The sequence below is a fragment of the Phycodurus eques genome, chromosome 15, assembly GCF_024500275.1.
Source record: "Phycodurus eques isolate BA_2022a chromosome 15, UOR_Pequ_1.1, whole genome shotgun sequence".
Taxonomy (NCBI): Eukaryota; Metazoa; Chordata; class Actinopteri; order Syngnathiformes; family Syngnathidae; genus Phycodurus; species Phycodurus eques.
In genome coordinates this window covers 21,281,438-21,300,534 of record NC_084539.1, presented here as the reverse complement: position 1 = coordinate 21,300,534, position 19,097 = coordinate 21,281,438, and the positions used below count along the sequence as shown (strand labels likewise).

The 19,097-nt window shown below is 42.2% G+C and overlaps 1 protein-coding gene across 2 annotated transcripts; it reads left to right on the top strand.

The window, feature by feature from the left end:
- Positions 1 to 8,968: 8,968 nt before the first annotated feature.
- egfl7 (EGF-like-domain, multiple 7) lies at positions 8,969 to 18,893 on the top strand. 2 transcript variants are annotated; one of them, XM_061698892.1, is made up of 9 exons: positions 8,969 to 9,179; positions 11,465 to 11,685; positions 12,250 to 12,402; positions 14,098 to 14,210; positions 15,076 to 15,171; positions 15,716 to 15,868; positions 17,009 to 17,088; positions 17,165 to 17,321; positions 18,379 to 18,893. In XM_061698892.1, exons 2-9 carry the CDS (start codon positions 11,588 to 11,590, stop codon positions 18,396 to 18,398), a joined length of 870 nt encoding a protein of 289 aa, XP_061554876.1. In that variant the 5' UTR covers positions 8,969 to 9,179; positions 11,465 to 11,587; the 3' UTR covers positions 18,399 to 18,893. The 2 variants fall into 2 exon arrangements, with proteins under 2 accessions (XP_061554876.1, XP_061554877.1); XM_061698893.1 differs by lacking the exon at positions 8,969 to 9,179 and adding an exon at positions 10,017 to 10,259.
- Positions 18,894 to 19,097: the final 204 nt, after the last annotated feature.

Sequence of the window (19,097 nt, the reverse complement as noted above, 5' to 3'; positions counted from 1 at the left end):
AAATCAATAATAACTGATTCAAAAGAAGAAAGTTTAAAGAAGAAAAACTAAATTACGGCATAAAAAAGTCCCTCAAGGAACCAATCTCCATCAAGACGCACTATTATAAGTGTTGTGAAATGGCTGCTGGAGGGTTAAGGATGGAACAAAGCCTCACGTTTGATCACACTGCATTAAAACAACTTAATAACAACCAGCAGACACAACGTTATGATACATCATAGCAACTAATAAACACAAGTCACGGATGGAGCGGGAAAAACGCAAGGACAAGATATTTATGAAAACCACAAAAGTTCTGGAGGGGGGATTCGTTGATTCACTCATTCGTCACCACGGTGAAGGCCTCGCTCGGTCACTCCCCGGCCGCCCGCTCGCTGGGAGCCGATCGGTCACGCGGAGCGACGACCGAGCTCCGGGTGACGGCCAAAGAAACGTTATTAATAGCTCGCGTTATTGCTACGTGCCCTGCGAATATTTGCTTTTATGACTTACAGTTGGCGGTCACGTGAGCCTCGACTGTAACGCTATTGTTTCCTTTTAGTAGGAGCAGAAAAAGAGTTCATGCGTTGCTGTTCTCTGTGCGCTAAGTAGAAGTTCGTTACAGCAGCATTGATGCTAATTCCCATTCGCCTGTCTATGTCGTTTCACATTATATGCTAGCATTTTCGCGATGACATGGTCTGGTCGAACATTTCGGTGTTTCAAAAGTTCCGTGGTGAATTTCCCGGCATTGTAAGTTCACAGAACTTGGAACCAAAATTGGTTCCCGGTATCTTTGCCTCAGAGAGATAAAAGGAAAGCGAGAGGGGTCCGAAGCCATCATGCCAGTGTGGGAATGCTTTTCATTCAGCCTCATTCAGCCTCCCCCTCTCGTGCACTTTCACCCCTGAACCCCCACCATCGACACACACACACATGCACACAGATAACAGACAAGGGCTCGCAAACATCGCAGACGTCTGACAGAGCAAAAATGCTGATAAGGGGTCGCGTTCAAACATGTTCACACACACATATACCCCCCCCACCCCCATCAGTGTGCAGGTGCTTTGATGTGTCCTGCCGGGTCATATGACCCAATCTGATTTGGGAAGAGGAGTAGTGGGGTCATTTTTAAACCTGATAACTTGGTGAGCATGGAATGACAGGCTCGCCAGGAAGATGAATTGGGGGGGGTAACCTCACCTTTGCAAAGTTCTAACGGTTGAGGAAGGAGGGGAGGGGGCGGGGGGGGGGGGGGGGGGTTCCTCGCTACAGATGACACAAATGACAAAACTCCCAAGAGGACGTTTGCTGACGGAAGAAAGAAAGAAAGAAAGGAAGGCTTCCTTAAACGCATTATACGACAGACAAAAGAGTTGTAAATAATTATTTGTTTATCTTTCAAGAATTGTGTATTTAAAAAAAATTAAAAAAAAGGTATCTCAAATCAATGCAGTCAAATTTTGTGGGCTCTACTACTAATACTATTACTGCTACTACCGGTACCAATACTACTACCAATATTAAACATAATAAAATCTGTTGTGGTGCCTTGAGTTTCAGTTGTTCCGTAACCACACTTATATTTTAAAACACTTCAATCTTAAATCACTTAAATCATATTTCTCCATTTAAATGAATGCAGATGCCATTAATTTGATCTAGCGCCCACCCCCCCCCCAAAAAAAATAAATAAATAAGAAAAATAGCCCTCCACAGTATCAGAATCAGAATTATAATTGTAATTAGAATTATAATTACAATTATAATTACAATTAGAATTGTTAAAACTTTAAGCAACGGACATCCAAACACATGTGGTGCAGCAACACACGTAGACAGACAATATAACAACACTCACAGGCATATATTCTTTATCCTCCTCGAAAAACGACTAATATTACTACTGCAGCTTACTGAGTCACTTAGTTGTGAAAGTCTTTTTCACAATATCCTGCCCCCTGTTGGCCAAGGTGCACACACCAGAAGAAGCACAATGTCAATGGGAGCAGGAAATCATCATGCAAAAACTGTTAAAAGTTTGCATTTCATTTAATGATGTTATAACTGTAATGTACAATACTGTAGTGTGCTATTTTTCTGATTTAAAAAAAATGCCCCCCCCCCAAATCACATCATCTGTACGCCGTGTATTTTTATGAGTAATGAGTGTGAAATAATATGGAAGCGGTTTGTAGTACATTTCCAATCTTATACAGGCATTTAATGAACGTTATGAAGAGGGGGAGGCATCGGTCGCTTGCAGTTTTTCGGCATTGGCAGCAGAGCTCGGTCGCTTCCCCCCCGCCGAAATCTTTGCCCGGCCAATCCGAGCTCTCGTGGAGGCCCCGTCGTCTCTCCTGACACCGAGCGACCGCTTGTGTTGTCGTTGCAGGGAAACAGCCGGCGAGCGGAAGTCGGTAGCGAAATGACCTTTCCTGTCCCCCGCCACCCCCGTTCCTCTTTAACTTAATTAGCATTCATGTTTTCATTATTATTATTATTATTATTAGATTGAACTAGCTACACTTTTGCTCTTAGTTCCGTGAAACAATCACGTGACTTGTTGTGCGCCTACTTTAGAGTCCATAGGGAGTAAACAATAACCTATGCTGTTTCTGAATTAATTCAATAAATAAATGCAAAAAATAAGTTTGAGTCTCTTTTTATCCTATATTATTTATAGATTTTGATGAATTAATATTACTTTATTTTATCATCCTTTTATTGTCGTATATTGTTTTCTGTTGTTGGGTGTGAATAAGATAAAAAGATGAATTAAAATATATCATATAACGATTAAAACTTACAGTGTATTCACATCCAACTGCAAACACATAACAAACATACATGTGAAAGGAATAATAATCATCATCATCATAATAATGAAATGTATAATATTTTTAGATCTACTCATATACACACATAAGAATAATACAAATAAAATGAATACATGCAAATACAAGTTGATTTAATTCTTTGTCATTTCCATTTCACATATATTATTCTTTTATAATTGATATTGTCTTTCGTGTTAGTGATAACGATTTATATCATACATTAATATATATTATATGCTTTTTATTCTTAACTTATTTTGAGTTTTAAATGTGTTTGTTTACACCCAACAGTAAAAAAAAACCAAAAACATTTACACATTAATAATATGATTGCATAAAAATAAGATCAATGATGAAGTAAAAATATTGAATCAAACATTTTGTAATATATATACAGTATGTATATACAGATATTTATATATAAAATATATACATAAATAAACAAATTAAATAAATAAACAACATGACACACCTCATTAGGTGGAGTCATTAGATGGTCTGAAATTTGACCTTATTTAGGCACACGAGAATCCAAAATATTACAAACAAATCTTAGTATGACGCAATGACTGACAGGCGTCAGTCAAAATAAGATTCTATTATCTTTGGGAAGGTCCACAATTTTTGTGTGTACCTAATAAGGTGGCCGGCAAGTGAGATTTTCCTTCAGGACGTCCACCATCTTGGCCTGCTTAATGGTCACCGGGCAAAGTGGTCTGCAAATCTCAGCGAGGGAGGGGCCGAGGGGTGTGAGGGGGTCGCGGGGGGTCCGGTCTGCAGGATCCAGATAAATCCAGAGGGGAGTGGGCAGGAAGTGCTCGCACATCACTTCCTGTCTTTGTCTCTGCCGCTATTTTCAAGGCTCGGAATGTCGCTCCTGTGGCGCGGGAGGGGTGAAGGAATTCAAAACAAGTTCATTAAGTTGCAGGAGAACCATGAGACGTAGAAAAAAAAATAAAATCTCCTTCGCTTTCCACTTGAGGCCCGAGCGTCGCCCGGCTCGGGCCGCGCCCTGTTCGCATCCTGCGGCGGACCGCCGCGCTCCCGCCCGCCACCTCCGGTATCATCGTTAACATACATCAGAGGTGGGAAGAAGTCACGTATGTGCGAGTGGTGTGCAAGTCTCAAGTCCTATTCAGCCGCACACCGAGCGACGTGGCCGAACGCAACTGAACTGTGGCGCACTGTGCATGGTCGTGTGTTAAAAAGCCAATCCTGTAGGCATCGTAACAGGTCTCCTGTTCGCGCAAAGCTACTGTTAGCATTGTCACAAACATGCTACAGTAAGGTGTGTTGTTCATAATGTTAACGACTAGTTGGGTGGGCAAGATCAGGTGGTCCCAGAGGACTTGTGGGAACAGATGCCCCCCCTCCAAAAACATTCTCGTTTTTGCTTTTGATGTGGTGTGGTGTCCCATCCACAGAAGTGACGGCTTGCTTGAGCGTCTTGAGATGCACTCGGGGAGAAACTCAATCTTCTTGATGGCACCCTGAAGAGGACCTCGGTGGCTCTTAGACTTGGGATACATCCATTGAGTCCGGGTAAAAAGAGCTCCGAGATCCACCTGGACGCATTCAAAGGAGGAGCGAATGATCTTTAAAGTCTCCTGCTTTCTGTCGAAGCTATGCTAATGTGTCACCCTCCGGTCCACTGGGGGGCAATGTGTTATCAAGCGGCGCGTCCAATGGAGAGGCTTCGTTTAATAATGCTAACGCTTACTTTACTGATCGAAAAACAAAACCGTGCGGTGTTAGAAATGCTAACAGTTAGCCACCTACGGTAACACCAGGTTGAGACAGAACCCATCGAAAAATGGAACCTGCAGGAATTTCTGGCGAGTGCTGGATGTGTCCGACGCATGACAACAATATCCTATATTCTTCATATGTCTGGGCTATGGCATGTTTGGTTTTTCGAACCTCAGGGGTCTTGTAGTTGCAGAAATTCCTGGTAAATATTGGTTGTTTCCCATACGTGACAACAATCTCCCATTGATGAATGACCCGGCCCATGTGTCTGTTTTAAAAAATCAAATGTGGCCCTGGAGCACAAAAGCTTTCCCAACCCTAATTTTGTGCTTTACATTATGTCGGAAGCTCGAGTTTCACTGAAATATTTCTTCCAAAATTGAAAAATCTCAGCATAATGATCTCTGACGTCCCCGCCGAGTTGCTTCCCGTATTTGATGACATGCTAACAGAGCTATTCAAAACATTTAGCGTTTAGCCGTCCGGAAAAGCTGTCGAGCTGTCAGCAAACGTTGGCGAGTCTCCAAACGAGTTCTACAAAGATTGAATCCCCTGGGACACTGCAGCGAGAGAGAGAGAGAGAACATACATGAAGTCTCTCAAAATCATATTGGAAATCTTTTCAAATCAATGTTTTGAGACTTTAATACTGCCGAGATTTCTGGCAAGTGCTGCCTCCTACATGTGTCAACAATCTCCATGTATTCTTTATTTGGTTAGGCTGTGACGTAAAGCTAAATGATGCAAAATGTACAATGTTGAGTCCAGGGAGCGCTTAGCTACAGGAATTTTGTGTAAGTACAGGCTATGCCCTAAGCCTGTCTAACATATGACAACAATCTTCGCGTATTCTTCATTCGTCTGAGTTATGATGTAGTTACGTTTTTGGACTTCAGGGGCATTGTAGCTGCAGGAATTTCTAGCAAGTACTGGCCGTGTTCTACACGTGACGACAACCTCCGGTACTCTTTATACCGTACGTCGGGCTATTTCATAATTACATTTTCAGTCCTCAAATACCCAAAAGTTGCAGGTATTTCTGGCAAGTATTGGTTATTTCCTACACATCACAACAATCTGCTATATTGTTTCTATGTCTAGGTTGTGAGCGTGGGCGAAATCTGTCAAAGAAACACAGTACACTACATTCCAAACATCTAGCGTTTGGCCGCCGTTTGGCCGTCTGCAAAAGCTGCCAAGCTGTCAGCAAACATTGGCGAGGCTCCAGTCGAGTTGAAGAAACGTCGAACTCCCCCGCGACGTGACGGGGTCTGGTTAATATTTACGAATTTGTGCCAGGAGAGAATATGAAGTCACTCTGGGACGGCGCTTTCGGAGAAACATTCGGACAAATCCAAGAGGGCAGGCGGGGGTTTATAAACACGGGGGGGAGGCCGTTGAAGGGACATAACAACATGTAGTGGCCAGCAAAATATGCGCAATATTAGTCAAAGTCTACCGCACACAAGTTTTGAATTATCCCGTCTTTACGCTAGGAAGCGCCGGGACCGCTGGGGTAAACGGGGGAAAGGGGGTAGGGAGGGAGATTCAGGCAAGCACGCTTCGGCTGGGTCTAAATGCTGGGAGGGAGGGGTCTCAGGCCTTGGATGGCAGGATGTCCTGTTTGGATGGAAATCCCACCGAGCAAAAAAAAAAAAAAAAAAAAAACGAAACATGTGACATTGCTCGTGAGTCCGAAGATTTGATCAAACCCAGCGAGGGGAACGTGTTGCCGTAGGGCCTCAAATGTATCTTATTTAGCGCGGCTCTCATTAACTGTAAAAATGCTTTCGGGCCACCATACATTCCCTTGTGTCTGCATGTAACACGCGTAATGTAAACATCAGTCTTTAGAAGCGGGGACTGGCAGTTTTTGGACCTCGGCGTGTCGTGTGCGGCATAAGACAACAATCTCCCATAAAACATCCCTACTATATTTGACAAAAACATTCCTCAAAAGGATGTGGGAAAATATTTGACAATGAGCATTCCTGGACCTCGGAGACCACCTGAGTGGAAGAGATTTTTGGCAAAAGCTGGCCTGCACGTGACAACAATCTCCCATTTCCTTTCCGTGTGTTTGGGCTAAATCTGTCAAAAACAGATCCAAAGTCTCCCAAAGGTATTTCGGTAAATGTTTTATGATGCCAGTTTTCTGACCTCGGAAGCATTGCACCTGCAGGAATTTCTGGTAAGAACCTGCTTGGAGCCTACATTTGACAACAATCTCCCATATTTTTTGATATGTGTGGCTATGGCATATAGTCATTGTCAGACCTCTGAGACCTTGCCCTCTGTAGGAATTTCTAGCGAGTGCCGGTTGTATCCTACATGTGACAACAATCTATATTCGTCAAATGTTTGGGATATGCAGTTTTCATCTTCTGTTTTTTGTCTTTCTTTTAAATATGTCCACCAAAGGTTTTTCTACTACCAAAGAAAAGTTGCTCATGTTGTGACTTCAAACTCTCATAGATGGAAAATTGTTGGCGACCTCGGTGCAGGAATTTCTGGCAAGTACTGGCTATGCTCGACATGTGACACCAATCTCCCATTTTGTTTTAAATACGACCACTGGAACTTCTTCTACTACTGAAGATAAGTTGCTGATGTTTATGGTCCCCAGATTTTAAGCAGTCATTGACGGCAAATTGATGGAGACCTAACTACAGGAATTTCTGGCAAGTTTTACTACTACTACAGAAACAATGTTTATGGTCCCCAGAACATGAGCACTTACTGAATTTCATTTGTAATTTTCTGTCACTTTGAAAGCCCGCGAAAGTGAAACATTCTCCGCAAAATGGCGATTTTGTTTTTCTTTCCTGAACTGACCAACTCTCTCCACGCTATGAACTCTAAAGTTGTGTTTGAGAGGCGCAACGATTTGCCAGGCAGCCGCCCCGGTCCGAGGTCAGCGTCGCTCGCCCTTTACCCAAATCTGTCTGACGCAGATCCGCTTCCCGTCCGAGCGAGATTGGTATTGTTCGCACGGAGCCGGCGCACCGATCTCGCTCGCGCAGACGTTTCCTGTTTCCTGTGGACGGGGAAGCGGCGCTGACGCTGGCCCCGCCTCCTCCGCTGATGAGCGTTTGGATTTCAAAGAATGAACGCCGCCAGAAGAGACGCCCTCTTCCCCGCACTGATTTTACATCCTACTCTGTGGTTTGCATTTGCCACCTTCTACCAAGCGACTTCTCAGATTTTCTGGCTTCAGGTTAGAAATGTTTCCAAGGACCCCCCCCTCATCACCATACCGCCAATTAAGCATAACTAGCACGTGTACCCCTGGATGGCATAAGAATTAAAAGAGGAAAAAGTCAAAATGTTACGATAGCAAATTCATATTTTTTAGAGACAAAATGCACCATCAACACCGTGTGTGTCTGTGTGTGTGTGTGTGTGTGTGTGTGCGGGGTCACCTGCAGGTTTGCTGCATTGTCAAGAAGTCTCAGCACCTAGACACGGTCATCATCGTTGTCCAATGAGAACGCGGCACGCTCGCTGAAATGGAACAAAGACACTCGAGCCTCATTGCGGGCTAATGTACCCGAGGAAAGGCGGTCGCCACGGTAACAAGCGTATTAAACGGCATAATTCGAGAAAATAATAATCGTTTGTACGTTTTGAGCTGTCGTGTTCAAAATTCGAAATCAGTTTCGTTTTCAGTCTCTAAAATGTTGGCAAGAAATCTTCGAAATTTACACGGGAACATTTTTTACTGGCCTCTGATTTCAAAAGATATGCATATTGTGTACGTATAATATGAGACGTTCATACATTTCATACATTTATGTGTTCACAGCCATACTAGCCCTCCTAGGAAAAATATAGCCTTCGACCAAAATTGAGTTTGACACCCCTATACATTTAAGGCAAGTTCTTGTAACATGATTTTCATAGTTTCAATCTGGCTTTGAAAAAAAAACATCTCACACGGATGCTATGAGAGACATCAAAACAAAAACAAAGTATCACAAATCCTCCAATTTGATTACAGCCATAAACACTCTCCTGCAAAATGGAGTTAGCCCACTCTTGTTCTCAGTAGCTCAAACGATGGAACAGATTATTTCTAGTTCCTTGATTTCCTATGGGGATTCCCATCCAAACTGTGCGGGCCGAGGATGAGGTAAAACCCTGGTTTGTACGGCCCTGCGCAATAAAACCACAATAAGGGAGCACGTCAGTCCGACCAATAAGAGAAATAGAACAAAAAAAGTGCTTCCAAATCATTTTTAGTCGCAGGATGAGAGTGTGTTTGTGCACCAGTCGACTTTTCTTTTTTTTTTCTTTTTTTTTATCAGGGCCCAACAGTGACAGGAAGTCCGCTTTGGGGATTGTCCGAGCAACTCCTGCCTAAGTTGCAACAGGAAGCGCGGCATAAAAAGCAAGTGGAAAAACGCCCTGAGATCATTTCGGAGCACAGAGGAGGACCGCCGCCGCCGGTACCACCGAGGCCACCGAGACCACCGAGACCGGCGCCGCAGAACGCACGGACGGCTCCAGGATGGAGGACGCGGCCGGCGGGCCACAGGGCCGTAGCTGGAGGGGGACGACGAGGGCGTACACCCGCGCGCCTGATGAGGGCCTGCAGATGCAAGGGTAAACAATAGAAGATGTATTTGGGAAACATATTCTGCTTCAAAAGATTCCAGTTAGTAGTTGGTAGCAGTAGAGGAGGCCAACATATGACTTGAGTTGATTTGGTCTACTTTAATTTAAAAAACCAGAAAATATTTTGACAGTTCGTGGCATTTTATTTATTTATTTATTTATTTACTATTATTATTATTATTTTATTATTATTATTACTTTTAATAGTTTGCCAATTAACAATTCTAATGTAAATAATAATAATTAAACAAAAAGTATACAAGAAAAATATTTACATATTTTTTCATTTTAATTCAATATTTCTAAACAATTAGTAATGTGTATTTAAATATAAATGTAAAAATATCAAACAAAACAGAATACATAGCTTTTTTTTCTCTTTTTCTCTTTTTTTCTGTTTAAAAAGTGATCAAATACAAATGTGATTTACATAAACTTTGTTATATTATACCAACAATATAAAAATACTTTTAAAATATTATAATATATATATATATATATATATATATATATATATATATATATATATAGAATATCAAACAAAATACATTTTAAACTTGATAAAAAATATTTATTTTAAATTTTATTATTTTAAATATTAAACAGAAACTACACAAATTCTAAACACAGTACATACAACGAAAAAAAATCCTCAACAAAATACTACAATTTTTTTTATTGTAGTGCTGTATTATTTATTTATTGTTTTTATTTTTTTGTGTGGATAGACTTCCAATTGTGTCGTCATCAAAAAGAGACAAAGGAGTGTAGACGGGATGACGTAAGTGAGGCGCTGGGGGTCCATCGAGGGGACGGTGAGGGGGGGTCGTAAATGGGGGGGAAGGGGGGGAGGTGCTCCCATCACCCCCCATGCGCACCGTGTGTGTGGCAGTCTGAGTTGATCGGCCGCGCACACACACGCGCACGCACGCACGCACACGTCACTGGAATTTTGATGACTATTAATCGGATTATCACGAGTGGATTTGAATTGGAACTATTAACTGGAAGCGAGCCTGTTGGACATTTTTTTGTTGTTCTACTTTGTGGACTTTTCCCATAGCAAAGGTGATTGTTTTGTGGACGCTTCTTTCTATTATCTATGTGTGTGTGCGTGTGCGAGTGTGCCCGTGCGCGTGCGCGTGGTCGCTTCGTTGCTTCGTATGTGCACGCGACAGTTGCACGTGAGCGCGCGCGTCGTGAGTGCAGGAAGTCGCGGTTTGTTAGGGAGGTCGTTGAGGGAAACGGCGTCCCCGTGTGGCCACTCGCGGTCACGACAAGGTGTCGGTCACTCATAAAGGGTAACGTGGGTCACAATATGTACGCAAGTCGGAACATACGAAAATTAGCATAATGAGAAAATCTGGCAAGTTTGAGAGCATTTGGATTTATTTGTTGGTAAAGTACATTTTGAATATAAATGAGGTGAACTCAGGAGGTTAAAAATGAAAAATGTATCGTCGATATGTATGCGTTTAGAGCACCGCGTTTATCAGTTTAGGCCGAAAACAGAAAATACACAAAATACGCCTTTATAAATGGAATCAAAAGATAATCATTCAGTGTTGCTTTTTCAAATATCATGCAGAAAATACAATGATGAAAGGGGTTATCGGTCAGAGAAAATGCAAAAATGAAAAAAAAAAAGTAATTAAATTAAGAAAATTAACAAATGCTACAAACATAAAATGTAACTTAAAAATATGATTCGGTAAATGCACAAATTGCTGAACATGTTACCATGTTACCTGTTGTTAAAAATGTTACTTCCGAAAATTCATAAATTACTCAATACCCCTTCTTTAAGAAAGCAACATTTACACAGACTACTGTGTTTAAAAAAAGTAATTCATTATGAGCAATTACTGGTGATACAAGCAAATAAATGCACAAACATACAGAAGATTGTAATCTTACATATGACTCATAAAAAGTAATAAAATGTATTTTTTTGGGGTAATTTCCATGGTTATAGCACTTCTGTGGTGATGTCACGCACCATAAAAAGCCAAAGAAAAAGCAAATCGCGTGCAGCGTTAAAGGTGTTGACGAACACGGAGGCTTTTGGAGGGCATTCTCCAAGTGTGGTATGCGGGCTCCCTCTAGTGGCAATCAGAAGAATTGCTGCCCAAGTACAGCTCAGTTGTATTTAACTTTTTAGTACAATACATATGTAATCTGTTATGTTTTTTTTGTAACTTATATTGTAGGTAAAAAAAAAAAATGTTTTGTGCAAGTGTTTTTGGAGTGCTCCTCTGTTTCTGTCTCTCAAGCGGTCCTCCTGTCGGCGGCGCGCATTCCGAGCCACGTTGGCCCTCCCGTCCTCGTCTTGGCGCCGACTGGCACGACTCGGAAGAGCGTGACAGAGCGAAGAGAGAGCGAAAGAGAGAGGGGGAATGTCGTGGGAAGGGAAAATGATCCAAACGGCGCTCCTCGCCGCCCTCCTCTTCCTCCACGCCGCGCCCTCGTCCTACGCTCACCACTACCACCACGGGTAAATCAAAGGCATCGTTTCCACATTATAGTTGATAGCACCTTGACTTACAAGTAGGGCTGTCACACACACATCCAACACACGAATACTACAGTACAAGGAGATACAAATACAAAGTCGGAAGGAAAGGTACGAACTTACTGCAATGTGGGGAAGGAGAGCCAAAGTCCTCCATGCACTTTTCAGCTTTAAATTGTCCCCGAGGAAATAATAATTAAATGTCACTTTTAAAAATATGGTACAGGAACATAACTCCGATTGTTAACAATGAAATCAAACTAAACGTCATTTTAGGGTAAGTTACCACAGAAAATTCACAAATGACCCTTTAGAAAACGTAACTTGAAAAAGTAGATATGATACAGAAAATATACAAATGGTCAAAAAGGAAGAAATGTAACTGCAAAAAACACATAATGTGATGTGATTAAAAATATATGTATATACATTTTAATTCATGTAACTTTAAAATAAAACTTAAAAAATTGAATACAAATAAAAGTAAGAATACATTTAAAAAAAAGAAACAAATGAATTAAAACGACTTTGTTTCTGTCTTGTTAGGAGGAGGGTGTGTGGCAGCTGGGATACGCACCCCCAGCGCCACCAGCAGCACCAGCATCATCACGTCGTCACGGCAACAGAGTCGTACGTCCTCCCGCTGCACAAGCCCTACGTGGCCGTGTGTCAGGGCCACCGCCTCTGCAGCACCTACAAGTACGTCCGCAAAATCCTCCATGATGCCATGCGCAAAACATCGCCGCAGAAAATAGAAGCGACTTTCGGACCCGTTTCTTCACTTCCTGACCCCACTCACTATTGCTCTGGACGGTTGACCCCAAGTATTTGAAATTCTCCACCCTTGCTATCTCGTCTCCCTGTAGCCTCACTCTCCCCCCACCACCCCTCTCATTCATGCGCATATATTCTGCCTTACTTTGGCTAATCTTCATTCCTCTGCTTTCCAGTGCATGCCTCCATCTTTCTAACTGTTCCTCCACCTCCTCCCTGCTTTCACTGAAGATCACAATGTCATTAGAAGTCACCTTTCCATTTTTCATCCTCTTTAATGCCTTTCTAACTTCCCCCTGACTAATCATTGCCACTTCCTGGTCCACCACACTTGCCTCTTCTACTCTCCCTTCGCTCTCATTTTCCTCATTCATCCACTCCTCGAAGTATTCTTTCCATCTATCGAGCGCACTACTGGCACCAGTCAACATATTTCCATCTCTATCCTTAACCACCCTAACCTGCTGCACATCCTTCCCATCTCTATCCCTCTGTCTGGCCAACCTGTATAGATCCTTTTCTCCTTCTTTAGTGTCCAACCTGGCAGACCAGTCATCAAATGCCTCTTGTTTGGCCTTTGCCACCTCGACCTTTGCCCTATGCCGCATCTCAATGTATTCCTTTCGCCTCTCCTAATGAAATAGAAAAAACATTTGAATAAAATAATGATAATACATACAATGTCACTTTTTAAAACGTACAACAGTAAGCACACAGAGTTCATGACAATGAAATGTGATTCTTCTTCTTCTTCTTCTAATGTTTAAACAAACAACACACTAAGTCAGATGTTTACTTGTTAGGACACACACACGCGCGCGCGCACGCACACATACACGTGGGTCAAAGTGGAATCTAGTGCAGTTATCAAGTATTTTGTATAACTACGGGAAATGTGCACCCACTGAGAACCACTCTGCTTGTTTATTTTGGTCATCCTCCTCTTGGCTCGCTCGTTCCCACCACGGCCAACCCAATTTTTTTTTTTTTTAACTCTCACCGCACCACCCTAGTGAAATCAAAGTACTTACTTTGGTGTTCATGAAGGCTGTTTGGATTTCCAGTCATTCAGGTTAAAGGGCGGCGGGAAGGCAACTGGATGTCTTCTTCTTTGTCTTCCTCTTTTTATCCTTCCTCCGTATTCAAACTTTTCCGACAGCGACAGACAGATAAGCATTTTTCCACAAATTAATATACCTCTTCAAAGAAATAATTCTGCTATCAACAAGACGGAAAGGCCAGATATATGAAAGCAGTGACAAACTGGTACATGTAAGTATTCAAATCTGCCCACGTGCATTGAAAACAATTCAGATTCTTCACAATTTTGCGTCATCCATCTGTCTGGTATTCATCATTGAAATTTTGCAGCCAACGGACAAAAGCTCCGCGACGAGTTGGTCTTGAATGGCCGAATGACACTAAAATGGCAGCTTCAAACCAAAATGGCTGACTTCCTGTGTGTTTTCAGGCACGGCTTCTTGAGACTTTCTTTCACGGGTCTCCTCACGAGAGATATTGCTCTCAAGTTTCATGTTACGAAGCAAAAGTGGTTTTGATCACGTGGAGATGGCTTATTGAGGAATTTGCTGTTTAATGTTTGTGTTTTTGTCTCGACAGAACGGTGTACACGGTGGCTTACCGTCTGGTGAGCAGAGTAGCTTATTCCTCCAACTTCTACCCGGAATGTTGTCCGGGATGGAGACGCTTTCACTCGCTTAACTGTAACCAAGGTAAACCTTTAGCATGCATTTATCGCTATGCTAAGCTATATGCTAACTGCCTGGGTGAGGGTCTAAATCCCACAAGCCATTGTATTGATACAATTGTTGCAAAAGCAGTTGCAATATTAAATTTATCATTTTTTTGTGCTAAGCTAAGTCAATTTAAACTATAACGTTTAAGGATTCATGTTTTGTGAAAATCAGTTTGCTACTATGCTATGCTAAGATAGGCTATGCTAGGCTGGAGCAGTGGCTACAGTAAAAAATGTTCAAGAGACTCATGTCGCTTTAAGAGGTTTAAAACTTGGGGGACAAAGAAGTCTTGGTGCTAAGCTATACTACAAATGTCAAAAATTTAATAATGAGCACGTTAGCTAGCATACTACACAGACAACAACAAAGATGAGAAATCCTCCCAAGAAGTCGTATGACTTGGAATTGGACCAAGCATTTCGGGGGGGAGAAAACCAGCAATAAAAGGGCTACTTTATAAAAACACGTTTTGTGCTAAACTATGCTAAGCTAGGCTTGGCTGCTACAGTATTTTGAGCTGAAAACATTTGGAAAACACTTGCTTTAAGACGTTTAACATTTGGGTTGAAACAGTTTGGGCGCTAAAATATGCAAAGCTAGGCTAGGCTACATCAGCTAGCCTAGCCAAGAGTCCTGCTTTGAGCTAAAAAAGTCGGAAGATTCTTTATCTTTAAAAGGCCTAACGTTTTGGGGAAAGCAGTTTTTGTGCTAAGCTATGCTAAAATAAGCTAGTCTAGTCTTTTATCTTTAATATTTTGAGTAGAAACCGTTTTGTGCTAAACTATGCAAAGCTAAGCTATGACACGTGATGCCCTAACAATGATGTCGTTGTGCCTTCCAGCCGTGTGCGATGACGACTGCCTGAACGGCGGCTCGTGTCTGAGACCCGAAAGGTGCGCTTGTCCGCCGGGATGGACGGGACGCCACTGTGGGACAGGTACTACAACACCAGCCGTTTGAGCAGTGCTCCATATCCTTGTGTCCTATTGCACTTTTGTCCTCGATAGTAAGACAACTTTGGCCTACTAGTATGGCAGCTAAATGTTTCTGGTGAGGCAAAACTACTAGTGGGCATTTTAGTGCCACTATTAATGTCCAGGAGGCTACTCGTGCGTAACACGTCGTTTAATTGTGTAATAGAAAGCCCAAATATGCATTAGTAGGAGAGAGAAAAAAACATTACTAGTAAGACACAGTCGTTCTACCGGTGCGCCCTCGTCATTATAGTAGTTCGCTGAATTGTCTTAATAGTGAGGACATAGAGCGTACTAGTACATGGATCTTAGGCTAGATATAAAAAATATCAATAAATGCTCAAACGGCTTTCAAGCATTGAATGATTTATTCCATATCCTTGATATCCATCTTGAAGTTGGACTAGTAGGCCAAATTGTGGCACTAGTAGCAGAAAAAAGACACAGTGGTTCTTTTAGTGTGCCTTAGTCATTCTTGAAGTTGTTGTTTTTTTTTTTGCTTTCCAGATGTGGACGAGTGCATGGCGCAGCATCCGTGTTCTCAGCAGTGCGTCAACACGCTCGGTAGTTTCCGATGCTCCTGTCGCGACGGTTTCGGGCTAGCCGGGGACGCCCGCACCTGCCGCCGTCTCGGACCCTACACTGCGGCGCCACCATCAGGTGGGCGAAGGAAAACAAACGAGCAAGCGTGTGCGTCTGTGTTGCGTATTTGCGTGAAGACGAAGACGAAGATGAGATGATAGCCAGCCTCGCGGCTCATTATTACTTTTGGTACGCGCTATGCCGCTCTCAACTCGTACCGTGAGTAATAATGCACTGCGACTGGCGCCCCCTACAGCTCGCAAGCATGAATGATGTGTGTTTTTCTACATTATTCTCCTTTATGAATGTGGAATGTGCTTTAATTCTCCACTGGGAACCCTTTTTTAGCCTTAAAACAAAGCGTTCACGCTTTCTGGAATATAGTAAACCCTCGTTTATCGCGGGGGTTAGGTTGCGCCCCCACAATAGGTGAAATCCACAAAGTAGCTACTACATTTTTGTGATTTTTTTTTTTTTGTCTCTAGCTATTATAGCTTCCCACACTCTTTATTACCTACCCTAACATACTCTATAAACACTTTCTATACTCTTTAACACCTTTTAAACTCTTAAACATACAGTAACGCAAGTAGTACTGTACACTATGTACATCTTATTCCTTCTAATGTTTTTTTGGTTTTTTTTGACAGTTTTAGGGTAGGAAGTGTTTATTTTACCACAAAACAATTTACAGCATACACTCAAAATTCCATGATATGGTCCGGATTAGTTTGTTTACGAGTAATGTCTTAGCTCGGACAATGCCGCAGTTTTTGTGCTAAGAGAAGCGATGCCTAGCTGAGCTATGCTAAAATAGGCTAGGCTGCAGCAGTGCCTTCATCTGAAAACATTTGCGCAGGAGACTTCCATGTCTGGCTGTCAAAATGTAAAAAAATGTCAGGTCAGCAGAGAGCAACATTCCGCTGTCGGAGGAGTTTTTTTGTTGGCCCGGTTGGCCGACATGTGTGGTTCTGCTTCCAGCTGTTCCCGGTTCCAACTCCGTCACGTCTGAGTTCACGGCGTTCCCACTCCGCCAATAACGGAGCACATCTGGGAGAGATTGAATAGGTCTATTTTTAGTCACCTCCACTTGCCCGCCGTTCCCATATCCTAACCCCCCCGTGTTCTACATTCCCTCGGAATCCCTGCAGCTCCTCCGACTGTAGCGGCTTTACAGATGCCACCCGTTAACCTTGCGCTTCCCCCCCGACACTGCAGGCGGAACGTCGGGTATCATTCCTGGGAATGTGACGGAGGAAGTGCAGAGTCTGAGGAGCAGAGTGGAGCTTCTGGAGAAGGTATGTACCCACACACAGATTTCCATCTTTTCTTCTTCTTTGCGTCATTATTTTTATTTTTCGGATTTCCCCACAGAAGCTGCAGGTGGCGCTGGCGCCGTACAGCAGCGTTTTCCCAGAGGAGGGCGCGTCGCAGAACAGCGTCACTTTGCTGTCGCACTCCTTCCGTCAGCTGGACCGCATCGACTCCCTCAGCGAGCAGATCGGATTCCTGGAGGAGCGTCTGGGAACCTGTGAGTGATTCCAGGAAATGCGGGAACATTTTGACGGAAAAGCGAATAATTTAACACGTTAGCTCGTAAATGTAGCATGCTAAAAAGAAAAGAGGAAATAAATGACGGAAAATTTGACAAAATTCCAGTTGTACAATTCAGAATAGGACAAAAAAGTTCAGGAAAAAAAACAAAACTTGTTTGGGATAAAAGGTTTAATGCTAGCTTCAGCAGGGGCTTGAGCTTGAAAATCAAAGACAAATCTGAGAAAATTCCAGTGGAACCTTCCCCAAAAGTTGTACAATTCTGTTTTAAACCAAATATTTCATGGGAAATGAAAACAAGGTTGAATGTTTGAGGTAAAAAGCTTCCATGCTAAGCTAGGCTATGTTCTAGCAGTGCCTTGATCTTTGGAGAAAAACAAAATATAAGAAAATTCTGGGGGAACCTTCCAGAAAAGTCATACAACTCAGATTTGGACCATGTTTTCAAAATGTTTGGGTTAAAATCTGTTTTTGTGCTAACCTGTGCTAAACTAGGCTAGGCCGCAGCAGTGCTTTGAGTTTGAAATATTTGGGAAGTCTTGCTTTAACAGGTTTTTTGCTCAAATCTATGCTTAAGAAAATGCTAAACTATGCCAGGCTAGGCCTTGAGCTGAAAAACAATTCATACATCTTTCAGGAAAAATATAGAGAGAATGGGAACCACTTGCTTCAAAAGGTTTAATGTTTGGTAAAAATCAGTTTTGGTGCTAAACTATGCTAGGCTAAGCTAATAATATAAATGCTTTAGCTCTTACATGCAGCATGCTCAAAGTCAAAGAAACCAGCACCTAGAAGACTACGTAATAAAAAGAGGTTTTCTGCTAAGCTAAACTAGCCTGCAGCAATGTTTTGTGCTGAGAAACGGGAAAGAAGAAGAGTTTTAATTTTGAAACGTTTGTTTTTGTGCTCAGCTATGCTAGGCTAAAGTAGGCTGCCGCAGTGCCTTGAAACTTTTGAAATTGGGAGACTCTTCAGCTCAGTGAGCACCAAAAGGATTACCCTGTAAAAACGTTTTTTTTTTCTCCCCCATGTAGGTTCCTGCCAGGAAAACTAGCCGAGACAAAAACTAAAACAACATGGCCGACACACGCGCACACCAAGATTGTACTCGCCGGGTTGTCGAACGCAGTCATCGCACAAATCAACACGGGGATGTTCCCTCACAGGTCCGCTTCCGAAGTCTTCAAACTGTAACATTGTCTCTTTGATGCTTCAAACGACGACTGTAACGTCTTTGAAATTTTGAATTAATTACAACCACTTTTAACATGTCTTTGATTTTTCAATTTATTCAAAACGTTGGTGTTTCAATTGTTTTTGATGTTTCAAACAACTGTCACTTTGTGTCTTTGATATTTCAAATAACTAACGTGAACCCAAATAGTCATCAGAGCAGCTGTGTCCTCACAAGAGGACGTCTGTATTCATCTCGTATTTGTTCTTTTACATTTTATTTAAAATTACAACCAGTTATTTCTCAGTACACATTTTTTTGTAACATTTTGTAATAAAACAACATCAGTGAACAAAAAATGCGATGTGTATGCTCAATGACAACGTGAACAGTGGACAAACCTCCTTTCTTCAAACAAACCACTCCAGGAGAAACTTGAGAGAACAATCATCATAAAAAACGGAAGTAAGAAGAAATAAATTTATTGAAATCTTTTGCAAGGCAAATTCACATTTACCCCATTTGTTTTAGTAAGTCAACTAAAAAACACGACATCGTCAATATTAGCCAGAATACTGC

Excerpts from the sequence above, each read along its gene's own strand:
- egfl7 (XM_061698892.1), top strand. The coding sequence starts at position 11,588 with ATGTCGTGGGAAGGGAAAATGATCCAAACGGCGCTCCTCGCCGCCCTC. Across the intron at positions 15,172-15,715 it reads GGGACGCCACTGTGGGACAG|ATGTGGACGAGTGCATGGCG; the intron begins GTACTACAACAC and ends TTTGCTTTCCAG. Across the intron at positions 15,869-17,008 it reads CACTGCGGCGCCACCATCAG|GCGGAACGTCGGGTATCATT; the intron begins GTGGGCGAAGGA and ends CCGACACTGCAG.